This window comes from Ahaetulla prasina, chromosome 4, assembly GCF_028640845.1.
Source record: "Ahaetulla prasina isolate Xishuangbanna chromosome 4, ASM2864084v1, whole genome shotgun sequence".
NCBI classification, from domain to species: Eukaryota; Metazoa; Chordata; class Lepidosauria; order Squamata; family Colubridae; genus Ahaetulla; species Ahaetulla prasina.
The window spans coordinates 120,983,580-120,998,913 of record NC_080542.1 but is presented as its reverse complement, the minus strand read 5'-3'; the positions used below and the strand labels follow the sequence as shown (position 1 = coordinate 120,998,913).

At 36.9% G+C, this 15,334-nt stretch overlaps 1 protein-coding gene across 11 annotated transcripts in view; it reads right to left on the bottom strand.

Moving 5' to 3' along the window:
- Nucleotides 1-10,618: 10,618 nt before the first annotated feature.
- HACD1 (3-hydroxyacyl-CoA dehydratase 1) overlaps nucleotides 10,619-15,334 on the bottom strand; it is an 89,645-nt gene continuing 84,929 nt past the window's right edge. For all 11 annotated transcript variants that reach the window (XM_058183667.1, XM_058183668.1, XM_058183674.1 and 8 more), the window contains 2 exons: nucleotides 14,423-14,601; nucleotides 10,619-13,703 (listed from right to left, as the gene is read on the bottom strand). In XM_058183667.1, coding sequence (XP_058039650.1) covers nucleotides 13,621-13,703; nucleotides 14,423-14,601 — 262 coding nt within the window. In that variant the 3' untranslated portion in view covers nucleotides 10,619-13,620. The remainder of the gene's footprint in view (nucleotides 13,704-14,422; nucleotides 14,602-15,334) is intronic.

Genomic DNA, 15,334 nt, shown 5'->3' with positions numbered 1-15,334 from the left:
AACTTGGTGGGATGAAACTGACAAATGGAACATACAGCTAGAGGGATATAAATTATTTAAAAGAAATAGACCAAATAAAAGAGGAGGTGGAGTTGCACTATATATAAGGAATAACTACATCTCTACAGAAATAGAGCACAACAATGATGAAAATCATCTTGAATGTATTTGGGTCAATATAAAAGGGGTGAAAGTATACTATAGGCTACCCAACCAAACAGAGGAAGTAGATGAACTTTTTGCTAGTCAGCTAGTCAGCTAACTAAGATATGTAGGAAGCACATCACAGTAGTAATGGGGGATTATAACTACCCTGACATCAACTGGGAAACAAACTCTGCACCAAGTGGAAGATCCAACAAGTTCCTAACAAACCTAGCAGACAACTTTGTTTCCCAAAAAATAGAAAAGGCAACAAGGGGATCAGCCATACTGGACTTAATTCTCACTAACAGAGATGAAATGATAGAAGGTGTTGAAGCTACAGGAACCTTGGGGGCAAGTGACCACGCAATATTGGAATTCGACATTAAGCAAATACAAGTAGTAGAACGAAGTCAAACTAGAGTCTTGGACTTTAAGAGAGCTAATTTCAATAAACTTAGAGAGAGCTTGAGAAGGATTCAATGGATGAGAATCCTCAGGGGGAAAACAACTTTTCCAAACCAGAGCATATTAACCAGAGCATATAAAACATTTGCTAGACCAATTCTAGAATACAGCTCGCCTGTTTGGAACCCTCACCACATCTCTGACATCAATACAATTGAGCGAGTCCAGAAATATTTTACAAGAAGAGTTCTCCATTCCTCTGAAAACAACAAAATACCTTATCCCACCAGACTTGAAATCCTAGGCTTAGAAAACTTGGAACTTCGTCGTCTTCGACAAGACCTAAGTTTAACTCATAGAATCATCTATTGTAATGTCCTTCCTGTTAAAGACTACTTCAGCTTTAATTGCAACAATACAAGAGCAACCAACAGATTTAAACTTAATGTTAACCGCTTTAATCTAGATTGCAGAAAATATGACTTCTGTAACAGAATCATCAGTGCTTGGAATACTTTACCTGACTCTGTGGTCTCTTCCCATAATCCTAAAAGCTTCAACCAAAAACTTTCTACTATTGACCTCACCCCATTCCTAAGAGGACCATAAGGGGCATGCATAAGCGCACAAACGTGCCTACCGTTCCTGTCCTATTGTTTTTCTTTTCTTTTCTTCTTCCTATATATATATTGATGCTTATACCTCCTAATATTTACTCATATATATGTTTATATACTATATAATCCTTTTTATATGATGTTGTGACAAAAATAAATAAATAAAAGCTTGGGAAAATTTGAAAAGTGAGATTATAAAAGCGCCGTCTAGCACAATACCAATGAAGAAGAAAAATAATAGATCTCAAAAGAAACCAGCATGGATGCATAAAGAACTATCTGACAAATTGAAAGACAAAAAGGACAAATATAAAAAGTGGAAAGAGGGGCAAATAACTAAGGCAGAATATCAGCAAATAGCCCGAGCCTGTAAAGATGAAGTGAGGAAAGCTAAGGCTCACAATGAACAAGTGGCAAGAAGTTGACAAGCAACAGGGAGAAAGCAGATCTACTTAACTCATTTTTCTGCATCTGTCTTTACACAAAAGGAAAAAACAATCCAACCTATCAAAAACAGCACTACAAAAAACAGATTAGAAACACAAGTTAAAATAGGGAAGAAAATGGTAAGTGAACACCTCTCTACCCTAGAGGAGTTCAAATCACCAGGACCAGATGGATTACACCCCAAGGTTCTGAAGGAACTGGCAGATGTGATCTCAGAACCACTGAACTATATCTTTCAAAGATCCTGGAGCACAGGGGAGCTGCCAGAGGACTGGAAAAGAGCTGATGTAGTTCCCATCTTCAAAAAAGGGAAAAAAACAGATCCAGGAAACTACAGACCTATCAGCCTGACCTCAATACCGGGGAAGATTCTGGAAAAGATAATCAAGCAATGAATCACCGAACACCTAGAAGCAAACAAAGTAATAACCAAAAGCCAACATGGGTTTGTCAAAAACAGATCATGCCAGACTAATCTTATTGCATTCTTTGACAAAATGACAAAATTAGTAGACCAGAGGAATGCTGTCGATATAATTTACTTGGACTTCAGTAAAGCATTTGATAAAGTAGACCATAACCTACTACTAGATAAAGTAGAAAAATGTGGGTTAGACAGCACCACCACCAGATGGATTCGTAACTGGCTGACCAACCGCACTCCATGTGTAGTCCTCAATGGAACTACATCCACATGGAGGGAAGTATGCAGTGGAGTACCCCAAGGCTCTGTTTTAGGCCCAGTACTCTTCAACATCTTCATCAATGACTTGGACAAGGGGATAGATGGGGAACTCATCAAATTTCAGATGACACCAAGCTGGCAGGAATACCCAACACTCCAGAAGATAGGCTCAAGTTACAGAAAGATCTTGACAGACTTGAACATTGGGCGCTATCTAACAAAATGAAATTCAACAGTGAAAAATAGTAGTACCTGTGAGAGGGATCTTGGAGTCCTAGTGGATAACCATTTAGATATGAGCCAGCAGTGTGCAGCAGCTGCTAAAAAAAGCAACACAGTTCTGGGCTGCATAAACAGAGGGATAGAATCAAGATCACGTGAAGTGTTAGTGCCACTTTATAATGCCTTGGTAAGGCCACACTTGGAATATTGCATCCAGTTTTGGTCTCCACAATGTAAAAAAGATGTTGAGACTCTAGAAAGAGTGCAGAGAAGAGCAACAAAGATGATTAGGGGACTGGAGTCTAAAACATATGAAGAACGGTTGCAAAAACTCGGTATGTCTAGTTTAATAAAAAGAAGGACTAGGGGAGACATGACAGCAGTGTTCCAGTATCTCAGGGGTTGCCACAAAGAAGAGGGAGTCGGGCTGTTCTCTAAAGCACCTGAGGGTAGAACAAGAAGCAATGGGTGGAAACAATTAATAAGTGGAACGACTTGCCTGCGGAAGTTGTGAATGCTCCAACACTGAAAATTTTTAAGAAAATGTTGGATAACCATCTGACTGAGATGGTGTAGGGTTTCCTGCCTGGGCAGGGGGTTGGACTAGAAGGCCTCCAAGGTCCCTTCCAACTCTATTGTTATATTATATTATATTCTGTTTAGTAGGGGTTTTTTTTTAAGATACAGAAGGTATGTTGCAAATATGCACAGTAAATTATGAGCTAAAAATGACAAAATACAATTGGAATCTTTCAAATATATTAAACAATTTTGGTAAAAGGATGTACTAAGCTTTTATTGTAATATATCCAAGTGATTCTGTGATCTATTTTACTTTTTTTTTATCTGTATACACAAGAAATGAATAAATGCTGATATAGGAAATAATACAAAATAATACAAAAAACAAAATAATAGAAAACTATTACCTGTTATTTAATAAACTCAGGGTAATGATAAGATATATTACACATTTTCATTGCCATTGGTCAAGTTGTATAAAACCATAAGGATGGAGAAAGAAGGAGATGGAGGAAAGGAGGATCAATGGGTCTCTCCAATTCAGTTTAATCCAATCCATTCCATTCCCATCACTCATGCAACCTGATGGCTTTCATTCTTTGCCAGTTAAAGAACGCACTGTTAGCCCTGCTCTCCTGATATTTAGAGATACAGCTGGCCCTACAATTAGATAGAAAATGACAGTCTTAAGCAGCAAATGCACAAGAAAGTGCTTTGGAGAATTAGTTAACCACCTCTTCTCTGTGACAGTTCGTCAAGTACTGGTAGACAGCTATCAATGTCACTCCAATTCTTCTCTTTGTTAGGCTAGACATACTTAGTTTCCTTAATCATTCATCATAGGATTTAGCTTCTACACCCCTTATCATCTTTGTCACCCTTCTCTGCATTCTTTCTAGGGCATCAGCATCTTTTTTGTATCTTAGTGACCAGTAGTGCCGCTAGTATTCCAAAAGTGGCCTCACTAGTATAGTACAGAGCGGAAGTTTATTGGGGGGGGGGCAGCGTTTGTTACATTGATAAAATCATCTGATTCTGCAGAGGCTGTTGGCAAAAGGCTGAAGAAAACATAAGAACATGCTATAATTTGCCTGATTCTTACTTAGAGAACTCCTATGTCATAAATCTAATTAAGTTTAAATAAATGTAGGCTATGTTCCACCACATTTTGAAGGTGTCAAATTGCAAAAGATTAATGCAAGAAATCAGTTATTAAGGGGACAAACACGGACTAAAAAGGTAAAAAAAGAAAGAAGTATATCTCCATCAATCTTGCATCATTATTTCAAGCAAGACTTGAGATACTATATAGCATTTGGAAGTTTGTCACAAAAATACAATTTGGGATTCAGCTGTTGAATATGCCAAATCAAAAAGTAGATCTCTAAGAGAAATCATGAAAGCCTCTCCACCCAGCACTGGTGATTTGCCAATTGTGAATACTATCCTTGGAACATGTGAAATGTTACTGGATTAGAAGAGTAGAAATGTCAGCAAGAGAATAATGTTCACTTGGTTTCCATTAAGCTACCTTAATGGAAAATATCACAGGAACTAATGTTTGATCTTCACTGTCTGTTCTGAATCTGATGCGTGATTAAAATGTAGAGTCATAGCCACATAGCTGATGACATATGAGTGAAATATTTGCTGTTGTAGTGAATTGATTAACATCTATTGATGATTTTAAAATCTAACTTGCATTTTACTGGTGGTAGTCCTACTATTCATAATATTAGTACTGTAAGATAATTCGCAAATCACCAATTGCCAGTTATGATTGCTAATTATTAATTATTGATATTTATAATTTATTAATAATAATTGCCAATCATTATAGCCATTTAACCGCAATAGTTCAGTGGTTAAAGATGGATTTGAGACCCAAGTGCCGCACAATGGGATGAGCTCCCATTACTTGCCCCAGTTCCTGCCCGCCTAGCAGTTAAAAAGCATGGAACTACAACTAGATTAATAGGTACCACTTTTGTGGGAAGATAACAGTGTTCCATGTGCCTTCAGCATATAGGCATGTAAGCCACATGATCAGGGAAAATGTATTCAGACAACTCTGGCTAATGGAGATGACAACTGCATTGAGCTGAACATGAGTGGACATGGAAACCTTTACCCTTTAGTCCTATTAGAGACCAAAGTTATGTTGCTATTTGCTTCACGGTCCAGTTGAGGTAATGCATCCTAGTAGACCATTAGAAGAGAGTATTTGTAGTTCAGAGTTGATCCATGGAATCCTGGGTTTCTGAGCTTGATTATTTTCTTGGAAAAGTTTTTTTATCCATCTAGGTAACATCTTCAATGTGCTAAAGTTATTACCCAGTTGGATAACGAAATATTTGCAAAAAAAAAACTACAACCAAATTCGGAAAGCATCAAAGACTCCATGCTTATAGAACATTCATCACGTATGGCTCTCACCTCACTCATAGCAACTTCAAACCAATTGTCATAAAGTTTTTTGCTGTTTAGCAGCAAATCCTTCCTATCAGTAGGAAAGAAATAATACATTGAGAAGTAGCTAGGGGGTTACCTTAATTTTAATTGATTTTCAAAGAATTGTAATTTCTAACATCTATTTTTTTCTGTTCATTTTAATCCCTTTTGAATATTTTAAAAAGTATTAGTTATTCATTCGTTAAAAAAAATTGTTTGTCTAAATCTCATTGCAATTTTTATGTACTGTATGAGTAGCCTGACTTTTAATATATGCACACATATTAATACATATTATTAAGTAATACGGGTGAATTTGGGCTGGAATGGGTCAATTTGCTATGGGACAACTCAGCAAATATAAAAGTTAAATTAATTTCAATGGGACAGTGGCCAATAATAATAAAATAAAGAAAGTCAATCCAGAAATACAAAAGTTACAATAATTTCAATGAAAACTGATCACCAAGAATAACAGTAACTGAATGAAACTATTAATACAGCATTGAATTGATCCAGGCCAAATTGTCCCATAGAGAGTTGGCTGAGGCAAATTGGCTGTGGTGAGTTGTCCTAGATTCAGCTTGGTCCAGCCACTCTCTTTCAACTCACAGGATTGTTGGATATGTTCACTGTCTTGAGTTATTTGTAAAAATAATAAGGGCAAGGTACAAATAAATAAATGATAAATATTATATACAGACTCAACAAGCGTGTTTTTATTTAAGGACATGAGATCTTGCCTCTCTTGAATGAGTGGATGCAGATTGGAAATTCAATATGAGGACAGAAAACAGAAAGTATTACGAAAGAAGTTGCCATATTTTTTGGACTATAAGACACACTATAAGACATAGGAGATGCACCAAGATTTCAAAGAGGAAAATAAGGGGGGGAAATGGTTTTTGGCGTCCCTGGCCCAGGAGCACTTTGTAGGCTTCCCAAACCCTCTGAGCATCCCATTTTTGTGAAAACGGCCCCATTTTTGTGAAAATGGTGCAAGGGGTTTGGGTGGCCTGCAGAGTGCTCCTGGGGGATTCAGGAGGGCAAAAACGTGACACGTGGGAGGTTTGAAGGCCAAAAACGGGTCCATTTTTCACAATAATGGGATGGGCAGAGGGTTTGGGAGCTCTACAGTGCTCCTGGGGGCTGGGGAAGGCAAAAATGAGACCTGTGGGGGGTTTGGAAGGCCAAAAATGGGCCTGTTTTTCACAAAAACAGGATGTGCAGAGGATTTGGGAGGTCTGCAGAGTGCTCCTGGGGAATGGGAAGGGCAAAAATGCAATGCATGGGGGGTTTTGGAGGCCAAAAATGCCCTTGTTTTTCATGAAAACGGGATGCACAGAGGGTTTGGGAGCTCATGGGGGCTGGGGAGGGCAAAAACGTGATGCTGGGGGGGGGGGGGTTGGGAGGACAAAAACATCCCAACCCTCCAAACCCTCTGTGTATCCCATTTTTGCAAAAAATGGGCCTGTTTTTGGAGAAAATGGAACCTGCGGGGTGGGGTTTTAGGAGGCCAAAAATGGCTGTATTCGGTATATAAGATGCACCAACATTTCTACCCTCTTTTAGGGGTGTGGGAGTGCATCTTATACTCTAAAAAGTACAGGTAAGATATTCTATAGCCACTTTGAAAGGGAACACATCTTGAAATATTCTTAAGAAAAGAAACCTTTTAAGAGGAGTTAGTTTATCTCTGAGAAAGTAATTTTATAACAATACTTCTGATACATGGCATTATAAATTCAAAACCCGTCATATCAACTAATAAGTCATTAGTCGGTGACAATATGAATAGAATTCAAAAGTATTTCTTATCCTAGGTATGCCACCCTGGTATAAAATATAGTTAACAGGGAAAAGGGAGGAAGGAAAGGCATTTTCCATTAAAAGTACTGAATACACAAGGAGCTGGATAAAAGAAACATGAACAAAAAGACAACTGCACAAAGGGAAGAAAAGGTAATCATATATAACTAGATACTTCATGCAAAAGAATGAAGGACTAGTTGATATAATTGAAGGGAAAATGAAAAATATCTTAATTTTAAAAAGTTAAAAGAATGAAGAGATGGAATCAGATACATCTACAGAAAAATTAGTTAAAAGTCTGGCTGGTAGGGTTGAATAAAAGAGAATGGCAAGATGTGTGATAGTTGTAGTCAACATTTAACTGTATTACAGATAGGCTTTAACTTACAACGATTCATTTAGCAACCATTCAAAGTTTTAACAGCACCCAAAAAAGTAACTTTCAACTGTGACAGCATTGTCACAGTCATGCAATAAAATTTTGAGCATTTGGCAACTGGCATGTATTTACAATGGGTGCATCCTAGAGTTATGTGATCACCAACTGTGACCTTCCCAGCCAGGACAGCTTCTGACAACCAGTCAAGGAGACAAGCTTGATTCGCTTCACAACTTTTGCACAAAATGTCATAAAATTGGGTGAGTCTCAGGTAATTCTCCTTGCTTTAGCAATGGAAATTCTGGTCCCATAAGTCAAGGACTACCTGTATGGCACGAAATCCTTACTCAGCACAAATGGAGCATAGATACTGTTTCTTACACCTTTCAGTACACTGAAGAAAGAAATATGAAAGCCCCAAGTAAATTACAGGTTAACGAGCTGTTACTAACAATACTTATTTGAACCAAACGTTTCCAAATGTTGAAAATGTATGAATATTTTTAATGTGCCCAAATGTGTGATGCATTTCAAAGAAATATTTTGTGCAATATTCTTGACATGGATATAATTTTTTGTTTTTGTGCAATGACCTGCTTTAACCTTCTGAAAAATCTTTAATTGCATAAGCTGATCTGTGTCTTTATCAATGCTTATTAAAATTAAGCACAACACTATATTATCCCACTGATCAGCTTCAAGGTTACAAATAATACATTCTGAAAGCCAAACGTACAGTGTCATCTGAAAAGCCTTGCTATGTAAACAGTTGGAAATTATTTGATTTCAATTTTTTGGCTGTTTCCTTTTTTTTTTTTAACTCACATATCTTTTCAGTAGTATTGACAGTGCTTGTGAAAATGCATCTTGGGTAACTTCAAATGTATGAACAGATTCTTTCCATATGAAATACTTTAAAACAAGAGAAAGTGAGGATAGATTGATTCAGAAGGCTATTGAAAATAAAAATGTAAGAAAAAAAATGCGTACAGCCATATGCATTAAAGGCACATATTAAAGGTAATCTAACGTTTTGCTATTCCAAAGATACCATATAAGATTATAACAATTAAGCATCCACCAACTGCAAATGAACCTGTGAAATTGAACTATGAACAAAAAGTGATTCTGAAAACTAGCTTGATTCCATTTTTAAAATCGGCCTGAGAGTTCCATTTTTCTCAGAAATGTGAGTAATAAATACTGCAATTCAAAGCCCAGCAGCCAAAATTATAGAAAGACATCTGACTACAGATTTTCTGTTCTTCTGTAAAAATGACTTAAAGCATAAAACATAAAGCATAAAACAGCTCAGCATCATAAAGAACATCTTTAAATTTCTCAATGTGAATTAAAGTCAATATAAGATGAAACTGATGAGTTACTGTAAAACATTAGGAAACTTGGGCAGAATGCTCCAACACAATTGCCAAGCTGAAGGAAAAAGGAAAAGCTACATCGGGATTTATCTTTTTATATCCTTTAGTAACAAAATGAGTCTAAGTTTTCTCTGTTCCAATGTTTTTCAACTTGAACTTTTAAAATATGTGGACTTAAAATTCTCAAAATTCTTCAGTCAATATGGTAAGGAATTCTGAGAGTTGAAATCCATGCATCTTAAAGTTGCCAAGTTTGAGAAACATGCTCTATTCAACTATCAATCTATCCTTTGACTGTGGCTGAATTACACAGTTATATTAATCCTTTGTCTTCAGTTTGTCATAAGTAAATTCTGCCTGCTTTACTTAGTATTAAATGTGTGATTAAGCATTAAATTTTAATCCTATAAAACAAATAACAATCCAATGTCCTATTTCTAGGAACTGGCAATAACGCGTCCCCCCCAAAATAAGACCTGCCCTGAAAATAAGCCCTAGCCTGATTTTTAAGCATGCCTAATCTAAACCCTATTCCCAAAATAAGATCTAGTGATCATCAGCTGGGGGTGGTGGGGGTGGCCAACACCGGAAGTGGAGGGAGGGCAATGATATCCAGCAGCAGCTGCAGCCTGCATAATGCAAGTGAATTGATTACCTGTCCAAGCATCAGGAAGGCAGAGGCGGGGGAAGGCAGGTGACTTGGATATGCCATGTGGGCTTGGGAAAGCCGAGTTGATGGGCCATAGCAGGTGGGTGGCTGCAGGCATGTCTTCATACGGGGGCACCGGAAGCAGATGGAGGGAGAGACACAGGGATGAAGGCAAGCAATCCTAACACTTTGCACAGCCCCAGGCAAGCCTGAGAGACTCAGAGACACTCCTTCCCACCATCTCTTGACTTTCTTGCGGCCCATGCAGGGCATTCATGTTGTGTACCTCCTCCTCCCCCCCATGCTTCTGCCTCTTTCTGCTGCCAGTGCCACAACATGAAGATGAGCCTCCCATGGCTGCCCACCTGCTCTGACCCAATGACTCTCAGCTTTCCCACAGGCTGTGCGGCACATCTGGATTGCATGGCTCCCCCTTTGACTCTGCCATTGCCTGCTGCTTGGACAGGTAATCAACTCACCTGTGCTGTGCAGGCTACACAATCCCAGAGTGTGCCACCCAAGCGGCCAGCGGGCTGTAGCTACTGCTTGACATTGGCACCAGTGCACTCTGTCTTTTGTATGTGTGCTGGGGTGGGTGGGGTGCCCAGCCCAGCTGATCATGCTGAAATCATGTTTTCCCCAACATAAGCCCTAGTGCTTATTTTGGAGTCCCCCAAAAGTTTAAGGCATGGTCTTATTTTCAGGGAAACATGGATAGCAAAATCATTAAAATATAGGGATGTGGATTTAATGATTTATTGGAAATGCAGTTTTCCAGAACAAAATATTTTTGTTCTTAAATTATGTCCAGAAAAACATTCCAAGTACTGTATGTGTTGAGAATCAAAAATGATATTATTTAATGGGATGTACAAAATGATTAAAAAAAACATATCATAGTCATTTGTTTAGTGAATGACATCTCCAGTTTAATGACAGCATATATTAGAACCAAATATTTATATCCAAAAAACACCTGGAGCAATTCCAAGTTAGACCAGAAAAATTAACAGAATGAAGAAGATATAAGTAATTAGTTTTAAAACATTGAAGAAAATAAAGACATCACTCATTAACAACCTTTTTTTTTATATTGCTCTTCTCTGTACTAATTCAGAAACTTGTTTCAAACAGCTGCCAGGATATTTTGTGTGACAGATGAAATGGTTAAAAGAAGACAGAAGTAGTTATTGCAAAGATACAATTGATTCCTTTTGAAATCTTTACATACAGGTATAACTGAAGGCTTTTCGTGGTACTTTATCTTAAAGCTTTCTACAACATGAGATAAACAGAGCACCTTTCATCATGTTATTGTAGAAACAAATTTCAATTAAATACAGTATCTGAACAGTGGAAACAAGTTTTTTTTAAATGTAGTTTTAATGCACTTTTCCTTAAAATCACATAAGGATTTGACCCAAAGAATTAAGACCATCACTTAGATTTAGCCAGTAGCTGCCCCTATAGGTTCTACAGCCCAAATGCGGTGTAGCAAAGGTCCCTAATCCCATGAGCCCCAAATGGAAATGTCACCTCCCCCTTTTTTATATCCCATAGAGTTCAGATCATACTTCTGAGGTCCAAATGCATCCTGAAAAGCAATGATTTGTTCCTAAAATAGAAAGGTTATGGTTCTGACAGGAGTGAAATACTACTGGCTCGCTCCGGTTTGGGCAAACCGGTAGTTAAAAAATGTTTTAAAAATAAAAAAAAAGGTTCCGACGATCGCATGGCACAGCTGTGATCGTCGGAAACTTTTTTTAAAACTTTTTTTAAAGGATTTTTTTTACTACCGGTTCAGGCGAATAGGTAGTAAAAATGCTTTAAAATGTAAAAAAAAAAAAGTTGGCCACTGCCACCTGTCACATGACCCCCCCCCCCACCAAGCCATGCCCATTAAGCTATGCCCACAAAACCAGTAGCAAACAATTTTGCATTTCACCAATGGGTTCTGATTAGGAATTCTTAGCACCCATCCCTACAACAATGAATAGGCAAAATATTAACAGCTACACTTTCTCTTGCCATTGTCTTACAATCCACTCTTTATAATTGTTCACTACTGGAAAAATACATTTTAGAAGTGCAACTTTTGGCTGCCAAAAAATTGCTTACTTCGGCTTTGAATGTCTCTGGACTCAGATTTCAGATTGATCTAAAATTATAAGCATTACTTATTTTTCAAACTTATTATTTTATTCGAACTCTAATGACAAGAATTTAAAGAATTTGATAGCCTATGTACATTGCATTACTCTGGAGGAAAATTTAGATTTTTATTTCCCATCCAGAGATTTTTAATCTATTTGATCAAATAAAGTTTCTCCCTTACAAAATATAAATCCTAAAACTCCATGAATACCTGAACTAATTGTTAGGGCAGTGTTTCATTTTGGAAATAACTCTGAAAAGTAAATTATGAGACATATGGAAATAGGAACTTGCTTGCAATTCTTTAAAATGAACATCTGGTCCTAGCATGGGACTAGATGTGGTCTTATCTGCAATAAGATCTTGGGAAAGATATAGCTGCTTTAAAAGAGTTGCAGAGAACTGTCAGTTATACTCCCATGGGCTCCAAGGTTACTTTTCTGGAATTGAAACAAACGGTTTACCCAGGCTTTGTTTGCTTCTTTGAATCCTGCCCTGCAACTTTAACCTCTGGTCAGCTGTTTAACCAGAAGGGTTAAAATAATTAAGAACCAATAACATCACCACGCTATATCAAAAATTAACTGTGTTTACATTGTTTTTCATTATACAACTAGTGGGTGATAATATTTTCATACATTTTTGTATACAATTTTTTTTGATACAAAAAGGCTTTTTTGACAGTTATTTAAAAATAATTTTATACTTAAATATTCCTTTTAAAAATTATTCTGGAGTTTAGCAGGTTTAAATTTGCAGAAATATTACATTTATCTGCTTGTTAGCTGTTTCCAGTTATGAATTACTCTATATTTAAAACTAATTTCTATTATTTATTTCTATTTCTATTTATTTTCTCTTCTATTTCTAATTTCTATCAATCATTTACATTGTTGTAATTATTTCAGGGTGATGCTTTTAAAAATTTAATTTTAAAAATTAAAAAAATATTCGTATTCAATGCAAACAACTCTAATGAATGTTAAGTTTAAGATTGGTTAAAAACTCTAAGCATGAAATGAAAATTTATGAATGCAATGTTGTTAACAAAGAAAACTTTTTTCATTACTCAGGGGCCTTCTTAAGCATCATCTTATAGAAAGAGGCTGTCACAATCCTCTTCCAGCTATTTTCAAATGCTGCTCAGTAGGTGGCATCATCTGGCCAGGTTCTAAAGCTAACCAAGCTTCTGCCTGGTTAGCATGTGGATGTATAATCACCAAGGAAAACAGCAAAATTGTAACCCAGCCTTGGAAGACAAAAACATCCTAAAAAAGGCAGTGGTAAGCTGTGTCCATAGTTTCATGGCATGTTTTCATTGCCATGAAAATTACATAGTTTTGTCCCAGGTTGTCACTACTAATTGACTCAAAGCTGCCTTTACCTTCAAGGACAGGTAAAAATATTTCACGAGCACAATCAGGACTTGTATTTCTTAAGTAAAGTTTAGCCAAATAGGCTAGTGCAATAATCTCAATTCAATAATCAAGTATGATTTAAATTGATGAATGGGAGTTTTTGAATAACAAATTCCAATCTTACTAAACTGCTGCTGAAATCTGTGACCAAAAGCATATTAAACAGCTTGAAAAATAAGACTGAAATTTCATATAAGCCCTTGGGAGCATGTATGTTACAAAATATCATGATCTGTGTTGATTTTATTTTGTCCCATAATTTCCAGATCAAACTTGGTAACATGAAGGATTTGATTGTTACTCTGAAAAAGCACCATGATTACAAAGTTTGTTTTAATCGTCCTTTTCTACAATCACTTCTCCATGAAGCACTTTCCTTCTTTGACGTAGCATGTGAAAGTACAGTTGTGGAAACACTAAAAAAAGCCAAAAATAAAACAAGTTAGACTATGCTGAAAATAAAACGTGCAATCAAGCTTAAGTGCACTGAATTGATAGAATATGGAACTGAACCTTGGATTAGTAAATTGGCTAGAATGATCCAAATCTGAAAGTCCAAGAATTGTTTTTAACTTATTGTGTATTAGTATTTGATATTTTATTACTATTTCAAAATAATTTTGAATTAATATATTCATTAATAATTCAGTGAATAACACTGGATAGTATTTCACTAGATAAGTTATTTCACTATATCTCATTGAGCATTTGGGAAGACAACCACTTCATATGCCTGATTTATAATGAAGACACGCTGGGAAGGAATTCTAGGTTTTGCAAATCCAGTACATTTGAAACATCTGAAATATACTACTGATCAATCTAGTGCAGTTTTGTCTACTCCTACTCTACACCTGAAATTTATCACTGGTCTATCTAGTGCAGTTTTGCCTACTCTGGTAAATAGCAGCTCTTCATGATCTCTGGCTCACTAAAAAATTTTCCAGGCTAATCAAAATCCTTTTTAATTCTAGATATCATACCTAAGAAGTTATGACAGAATTTCACTGGAGACTTATGTTTTATTATTAAGCGGTAATTAATTTCAAATGAGTATAACATTCATAGCATTCTTAAAAAGTAGCTTTGTACAACAAAAATAATTATTTCTATATATATATTCATTGAAACTTACATGGTATATAAGAGGCCATGATGATGAGCAGAAAATAGTAGTAGTCAAAAGACACATTATATTTGTTGGGAAGTCTCACTGAAAACATGCCTGATCTCTTCACATAGGGTAATGCTGCATATATTGTTAGAAGCTCACCAACAACTCCTACTGGATAGAGGATGATGAAAAAATTGTACCTGGAAGAAACAGCAGATAAGTTGCTTGCTTTCTGTTTTGCAATACACAACTAGCAAATGAAAGATCAACCAAAAATCTATGTGCATTTATCTAAAATAAGTTCAGTGTAGGATAGTTTGTCATGTGAAAATATATTTGTCTAATGTAGTATTAACATTTCTTTAAATATGTATGTATTCTGGTGGGCTAGCCAACAACAGAGTATCTTTTTCCAGTATCCATATTATTTTGAAGCTCTGCCTGAAAACCTGCTCATAGGGATGTCAGTGGGGAACAGTCTTGCGATCAGCAACTAGTGTCCTGGATTTTTTTTTGCCTTTTAGGGTTAGAGTCTAGGTAAAAAGGAATCACTTCACCCAGTTCCAATCACTGTTTATCTACACCACTCCTGCACTTTCTTTGTTGCCTTGGCTGTCCCAGCTTCTCTGCAGCCATAATGGCTGCCTCTTCTCCTCATCGTGAATGAGAGGGAAGAAAGCCCTGGATCAAGTGGGAGAGTTGCGACTCACCGCGATCTGCAGGGTGCCCCTCTTTTCTTAACTACCCCTACAGGGTGGCTTTAGTTGCTTTTGGAGCCGTCCAATGGGGAGAACTCAGCGCGGGAGCACGGAGACCCATTCCTTGCGTCCGAGATTGCTGTGACGCCAGCCAGAAGTCTTCAATTGAAGTGTCATGCTTGCATGTGAGGAATTGCCTTACCCCACTGGGATTAAACTGTCTCACTCGTTCCAG